Below are 7,886 nucleotides of genomic sequence, written 5' to 3' on the forward strand. Positions count from 1 at the left end.
ATAGTAAAAACAAAGTAGTTACTCTAAATGTAACCTGGAGTAATTCTGAGCTGCCAAACAGACTCCCCTAAAGACAGCTATGTATATATATATAATTTTCATCCTTATGTATTAACTTTTATTTCCATTCACTCTCAATTTCAGTTAACAGGAGGAGGTGGCAGTGAACAAACATTACTATTCCACTGGTCCACAGTAAATCAGACCTACCTATGTAGCACAGCCTGGTTTGGTACATCTGTAAGCTGCATTTTATATAACAGTAACTGTGACAAGCCTGAGCACCTGCTTTATGCCCCAAAGCAATAATTTTCAAGCACAGGAACTGCATCAGCTTCACTGAAGCTTCTCAAAGGATTAACCTATACTGCTTTTCAGTGCACTGCAAGTGAAAAACTACTGCCCTCAAGGAGACAGGATAGAATATACCACCAGCAATCACTTAGTCATTACGCTTCTTTGATACACCAGAAGCTTCATACAATAGACTAAATCCCTTGGGCAAAAAGTCCCACGACAAACACTGTTTTAGTGTGTTTGAGCTGGCTGATCATGGCCCGCTAGAGCTTCTGTAATGCTACTCACTAAATCATAAAATGGGTATGTAACAGAGATACCTTTACGTGTGATGTGTCGGGACTGTGCCCAAGAATGCCTCAGGAACTGTTTGTTTTCTGTTGAGCTGACTAATGAAGAGCTATTCAGCTCATTAATTGCTAATCTCAACAGACTCAAGTTTCAGTAATGTAAGTCAAATGTATGAATGCATAAAAAGACATTTGCTCATTCCCATAAGTGTTTCTCAGCAGAACTGAGAGCCATTCAGCTTACACCTCACTTCAGGGGTAAATACTTAATACACAACAGTAAACTTCAGCAAGTGCCATTCACTCCAAAAGAGAATCAAAGTTTAGGCACAAGGTCATCAGATCATGCTTGCACCCAGAGTTTTGAAAACAAATCTGCCAGGTAGGTGGCTATTACAGGCTTCTGTGTTGGTAAGGAAAGAAGTTCTCATACCAAGACAACTCGTGTACCTTTCATATATAACACACAATGTTTTAGCACACAATAAACATGCAAGTTGTAGCTCCATCAACTTCTGTGACCTTCAACAACAGATGGCTCTTAATAGAGCTCTTAATTCCACTGCTCTTGCTCTACACCAGCCAATGTCCACACATTGTCACAGATTACACACTCACGTATTTGACACTTAAGCACTTTGATGCTGAGCATGTTCTGAGTCCATCTGCCAACAGAGTATAGTCCATTAAGAGTCATAAGAGTAGTCAAGAGATTTAACTGCAGCACAGCTAAGTTCCTAACTTGATTTAATTAATCCAAATTCAGATGTATTCCCAGAGTATTGAAGCAGAAACACAGTTTTTTCAAGGTCTCTTCTCAATTAGCGTGCTTCAATTTGACCTACTCTTCAAGAGACAGCCCCTGGTCACTCATTTTGCAAAGTGAGAACCTTGAGGCATTTCCTTAAGTTCATCTTTAAGCCCACCATTATTCACTTCAAAGACTGGTCCCTATTGAAGAAAATGTTTTGGGTATCTTCACTAAGACAAGTATGATTTTGCATCACACTCTGGTATTAAAATTTCCTGCTTTAACCCATTATAAAATCTAGCAAAGGCTTCAGAAAAGGTAATGCTAAATTCTGCTCGAGTATCACTGCCATCGATATTACTAGGGAAACCTGTCACATCTTTTAAAGGCTAAATGCCAGTACTCCCTAAAGGATGGTCATGTGAATACTACAAGCCCCAGTCAATGACGACAACACTTCACAGTTTAGCAGCCCGAAAATACTGAAGACTGTTCCTACTATTAGGGGAGTGGTAGTATCCTCCTGAGATATGTGAGGCACTGTAAGAGGCATATTCCTTATTGACTGTACAGAAGAATAGGAGCAGAATCCCTCCCCCATCAAACAAAAGACACCAGCCAGCATCACTTTTACCTTCGATGGGACAAATCTTCCACGATGATCTGAACAACGTTGTTGTAAAGCACTTTCCCCCACTTCCTCAAGAAAAAAATTAGTGTAACTTTATTACAGGAGGTAGTAAGCATACTTATTTAGCAATGTATCTTAAAAGGCATCAGGTGAAAATGCTATACTGGGGTTTATATATATTAATTAACAATTTTCAGTTTATTTTCATAAAGGAGTGAACAACAGGACTTTTAACAACTACTAAATTTTTGGGTTTTATTATGCTTCTTAGGCAATCAGTAGCCTCTCTAAGGTTGTTTTCTTCTGAAAATAAAGATTCAGCACTACACAGTCATTCCAGAGGTATTTACTATGACTTCCATTATTCCATTTACCATAATTTCCATGATTTCACCCACACCTTACTTTTGGGTAATCCAGTTAAGCCCTACCAAGCATCCCCATGTAGGTTACAGCAAGCCTTGCTGTAGGGGAAAGGGTAAGATTCTGTTCTACAAGTAACAGCCTAATACTTCTCCTGCCCTAACACCCATTAGCTACACAAACAGCACAGAACAGTTTTTACTATCAGGCTGAATGAACCAGATAAACAAAGATTTTGCTTCATAAATAGCCAGTATTACTACAGAGTAGATTAGATACCGTAAGACCTTCAAGAATTTTATGGATATTGAGAACTTACTGACATGGTAAAGATTAAACTAAGATGTATTATTTGTTTCTCAACATGAATGAAGACACAAAGATATTCAGGATGAAAGACCATTATTAATTTGATATTTAGTCTTTCCCTGTTCTTTACCAGTATTGTACCATTTGCTAAGAAATTAAGTCAAGATGTCTTTTACACAAGAGTTCTATGAAATACTGAGCTTTCTAATGCATTTCCCTTACTGTGGAGTGCAGTGATCCAGACTGAGCCAGCACAGGCCAACTCAGATACTGATACCTCTAGTCTTCAAACTAAGTCTGTTTCTCTAATGGGAAATAATTAAGCCTGTCTAATACTGACACTCCAGTAACTGGGACCTACCACCAGTTAAATGCCAGAGTCAGAACTCTGTGAATTTAGTATCTCTCCAGAGTTTAGTGTAAGTATCCCATTTCAGCTTCATGACACATAATTCTAGTATAAATGCTTGTTAGAGGCGATCCACTATTGTTTCTAAGGCCATTAAAAAAAGAGTAAGGCTTGGACAGAGGCTGTATGCACGCAAATAAAAACTGCCTGCTAAAAGCTCTGTAAGCATCTTTTTAAACATAATACAAACTAAAAATGCAGTAATAATTTCCCATAACTCTTACTCAAGTGAGTACATAAAGCTCTAATCATCCCCAGTAAGGATGTACACGTAACTGCTGAACATTTCTACTCAACTGCTCACCCTCACATCATCTCCTGCTATAGTTTCCAATTTGACAGCTGAGGGACACCAAGGAAGTATGTAAGACCTAAAACATGCAAGACCACTGGTCTGGGCTGCACCTGCAGTTAGGCTTTCATCTCAAGTGATAGTTACTCCCTACACAAATGAGTTATTACTACCATATGCAGGGCACTTTTAAATGAGCAAATTTAGGCTCTTCATCACTGAATAGCTGAATCAAGTCATAATATTTAGCCCTACCTTTTGAATACAAATCTAAAAAGTCACAGCCTGCAAATCTCCTGAGTGCTTAAATGCACATATCCAGCCAAAGCAAACTTATGAAAACCACCCAGTTCAGTCATGCCTATTGCACAACAGGTAATAATTCTTAATAAGACAAGTCAGATTATCCCAACAGAAAGTGGTTTTGTCTCAAAAATGATGGAAATCAATCTACATCCTTTATGCTTAAAACCAGGATATTTTATCTTGTCAGTGCTGCACCAAGATATCCAGCACTTACACACTGAGAGCGTGTCATGCACACAGGTTTTCTCACAGTAGCTGGCTGTGCTCAGAGTCTGTATTAGTTACTCAACAGCCAGCAGAACTATGTGTCTGGGCACTGAAGGGATGAAAGCTCCAATCTTGGAACCAGAGGTCTTGCTTAAGCAAGAGTTTTCCCCATAGACAAGCAAAGATTTTTGCTAGTGAGAAAAAAGCTCAGAGAGGCACAAAGAGATGTTTTTAAGACAAAAGCAATGACTAAGTGAAGGAAAAGTTTAATTTTAGATCAGGAACACTTTGTACACTGGATTCCAGTAGTACTGCTTACAGTCTATCTGCCAGTGGATTTGGTCTTTTACTGCACTTCAAAGAACTACAATTCCCTTGAAAGAGTTCAAACTGGCAAATAATTTCTAATTCACTGCTCCAACAGAAATGCTGGAGTTCAGAACCTGATTAAATCACATTAGCTTAAGTAGTATGCAAGAGTAACACACTGCAGCAGGACTTGGCATAGTTTGCACTGCTGCAGCTGGGCAGTCACCAGACAGACAAAAACTAAGTCCTTGTCTTAGCCCCCTCCCTTGCTATGGAACTTAAACTCCAATATCCTCTGGAGAAAAAATGAGCAAGATGAAAGTTCTTTATGAATTTGTGAAGACTCATAGTGACAGAGTTAATATCTAAAAATAACTGTTAAATTGCATTAAATTGAGCTAAAAAAACCAGACAAAATTCCTTCTACCACATCAAGACTGGATATCTTTTTTTCAGTGCAACTATTCTCTATCCTTCAGCTCACACAGGACTTGAACACACAAGCTGTAACAACTTCAAATTTAATGTGCCCTGTGACTGGCAGTCACTCCTCCTGCACAGGCGTGGAGCTACTACAGAAGGATGATCAACAGAAGACAAAATGAGCTGCACAAAGAATGTAAACAGTCTGCTTGATCCCTAGAACTCCTCCAATTCTGCATGGACCAAGATCACTGTTTCACTTCACATTACCATTTATCCACTTCCAGCAAGAGAGAGTGGGAGAGATGAGTTCAGTATTTAGCACTGCAATTTATGTTTAGCTTCTCTGGAGAGCGCTTTCTGCATGCTTCAGTCCTTCTCTTAGTAAAGTACATACAACTATCTTGGGAACTATTCCCTGAACTTAAGGGAAATAATGTTTCATCAGCAACAGGCTGAATTTGGAATTAATTATAACACTAACTGATATTCTAACCACTCACAGCTGTATTAATTAAAAAGGCTACAGGTAGGAACAGTACACAAATTGAATCAAGGCACAGAAAGATCTTACAACTTGGGATCACTGAAACACACAATTACATGGAATTGTAACTTTTTTGGCTTTATCATAAAGCAACACCACTGATTTACCATATTAATTTAAAATATGACTTAACCATAGTCAAGACAATTATTTGGAAGAAATGCGAGGGGTGGAGAGAGATTAATCTGATAAGGCTAAATCTGTGTGACAGTGTAGTATTATGAAGAGAAGGTCTAATGTTTTCACAAATTCTCTACCAGACAACAACAAGCACCATGTACCATTAATTCATGACTCTTGATTTTAGTTTAGAACATACAGTGAGTTAGAGCTGATATAACTGTACTGCAGATATCCAGCCAGAGCAAACACTATGAGTTCCTACATTCCTTCCATTTTCCCTCCCTATTTATCCCACCATGTAGGGACAACTGCAGAAGCAGCATGAGGAAGCTACTGCATGCCTACTCCCAGCTACTACTGATCTCAGTCTCACTTTAGCAGAGTACTGCTTTAGGGCTCCTGCACTCAGTCTGGGGGAGAAGCAGGAAAGAGTGAATGCTGAAGAAGTTTGTTCCTACATGTTAGCAATTGCCATCCCAGGGTTCTCCCTGCTCCTCCACGCAGCTTTCAAGCTGAGAAAAAGTAACTCAAGCACAGGTTTAGCCTTTTCAATAAGATCAAATTGCTTAAGATCAAAAAATAGAGTATGACTTCAGTACAAAACCCTTGAAAAGCAGGTGGGCAGTCCACCCCCACCCAAACCTGAGGTAGCACAATGCTGACATCGGCAGTGTTGCAAGACACACAACACTGGTAATCACAGAAACAGTCATTTAATGTGCAAAGCAGCACAGGACACCTCTTGCATATTAAGTGTGATGTCCTCTCATTGCTATTGTATAGATCAAACACAAGCAGAAGGATTGGTTATGCTTGCCAGTTTTAAATGGTAAGAACTATACAGTCTCTAAAAAGAGTCTGACAACACCATCACTTTGATCCCAAGTTTTTTAGTCAGACAGCTGTTCTGCAGCTCTTATGAACCTATCTGAGATTACTATAATCACTGCTGCAGTGGACACTGGCAGGGAGGGGGTGGTAGAATTCTTTACCATGTTAAACTCTCCTAATCCATGAAAACTCAGAGGACACAGGTGTGTCTCCTTCCTTGGACAGAGAAATTAGATACTTCTGGAATTCACTCTAATTACTGGGTTTCTTTCCTGGCTAGAGCTCCTTCTAGGGTCACCAGGACAGTTCTTCCAGTTAAGCAAAAAAATACATACCAAAGGGAGCTGAGAAGCAGCCATAACCATTGCCCAAACTGAAATGCCCGGAGCTACATGCAGTCCACACTGGGGGGTGATACCTAGTTCGTATTTTGAAATGGATGCCTGATTTGACAGAAAGGGGCGGTACAGCGACAGAAGGATGACTTGCCAAGTCCACTTCCTGTTCTCTCATTCATTTAGCACATTCCTTTAATTCCTGCCTCAAACTGCACGTTCAGAGACTGCTGTTCTTTCACTCCATTTACAAACCTCCCTCACCACCAGGTCACAAGGAAACACATAAACGGGTTTGTCTGTGCTGCATCCATTAGCTATGGATCTTTTCCAATGCTGGCATTATGGTTTTCACAGGATATTAAGAACAGAACCATGTCATTTTGGGGGAGGATTTTTTAATATTGTTATGTTTGGAAGGAGGAACAGTGGCTGTGCAGCTTCCAAGACCAAATGGTTTCTTGCACCTCATCTCACCAATTTCCTCACAGCTGCACAAAAGAGGTTCCCAGGAACCTTCGCGATCCAGAGGCTGATGGTCGTTTAGGGGAAAGAGAAAAACCACAACCCGCCTGCAAGATTGCGGCGTCCACCCGAGCCGAGGCGGGGGAGCGCCCGCGGTGCCCGGGGAGAGCAGCGCGGCTCCGGCGCGGCGCCGCCCCCTCCCCGGAGCGGGAGGTCCCTCAGGCGACGAGTGACTCTGCACAAATCGCGGCCGCCCCGCACGCCGCGGGGACGCAGCTCCGGGGACAGGAGGATGGACGGACGGACGGACGGATGGACGAACAGAAGCGGCAGCCCAGAGTCCGCACCGGGGCGGGCTCGTTCCCGCGCGCCTTCCCACGGCGCCCGGCGAAACGGCGGCCGCGCTCCGGAGGGAAAGAAGGAGGGGACTGAGAAGGTCCCCCCGCGGCCTGGCCCCCTCTCCCCGCCCTCAGCGCTCCCCCGGCCCGCCTAGGCCGCGGCCCCCCGCTCTCCTAGAGACGGAGTGAGGCATATGACGGGGACTGCGACCCCGCGCCTTTTCCACTGCCCTCCTGCGCTCACCTGGAAGTGCTCCTGGAAGCGAATGGGCAGTATCTGGGCCATGGCTGGGGGCGAGCTCCCCGGGGCAGGGGCACGGGCGGGCGGTGAAGCGGGGCGGCCGCCGGTGCTCCCCTCACGGCGGCGGGAGCGGCGCAGGCGCTGAGCCCTCGCTGGGATGGCGCCCGGCGCGCCCGCCGCCCTCCTCGGCCTGAGCGCGGGGCCGCTCACTCGCCGGGATCACTCCGCACCTCAGCAGCCTGCCAGGGTCTCCTCAAATAGTCCCTCCCTGCCGCGCTTCTTCCTCCGCCCATCGCCGCCGCCTCTCGCCCGCCCTCACCCTCCCGCCTTCCTCTGCCCCGCTATCCCTCACTCCCGCTGAGGGCACGGGCTGGGGACGGGGCTGTGTGGAGCCGGTGGTCTCCGCCGCGGTACGGCCA

The 7,886-nt window shown here is 43.9% G+C and overlaps 1 protein-coding gene across 4 annotated transcripts in view; it reads right to left on the bottom strand.

Moving 5' to 3' along the window:
- The window catches only part of CLTCL1 (clathrin heavy chain like 1), a 33,979-nt gene extending 26,325 nt beyond the window's left edge, over positions 1–7,654 (bottom strand). The window contains exon 1 of one of the 4 annotated variants that reach the window (XM_077787164.1): positions 7,471–7,654. In XM_077787164.1, coding sequence (XP_077643290.1) covers positions 7,471–7,512 — 42 coding nt within the window. In that variant the 5' untranslated portion in view covers positions 7,513–7,654. The remainder of the gene's footprint in view (positions 1–7,470) is intronic. The other 3 variants (XM_021549926.3, XM_021549928.3, XM_077787162.1) reach the window with 3 other exon arrangements.
- Positions 7,655–7,886: the final 232 nt, after the last annotated feature.

The sequence above is a fragment of the Lonchura striata genome, chromosome 18 (genome assembly GCF_046129695.1).
Source record: "Lonchura striata isolate bLonStr1 chromosome 18, bLonStr1.mat, whole genome shotgun sequence".
NCBI lineage: Eukaryota > Metazoa > Chordata > Aves > Passeriformes > Estrildidae > Lonchura > Lonchura striata.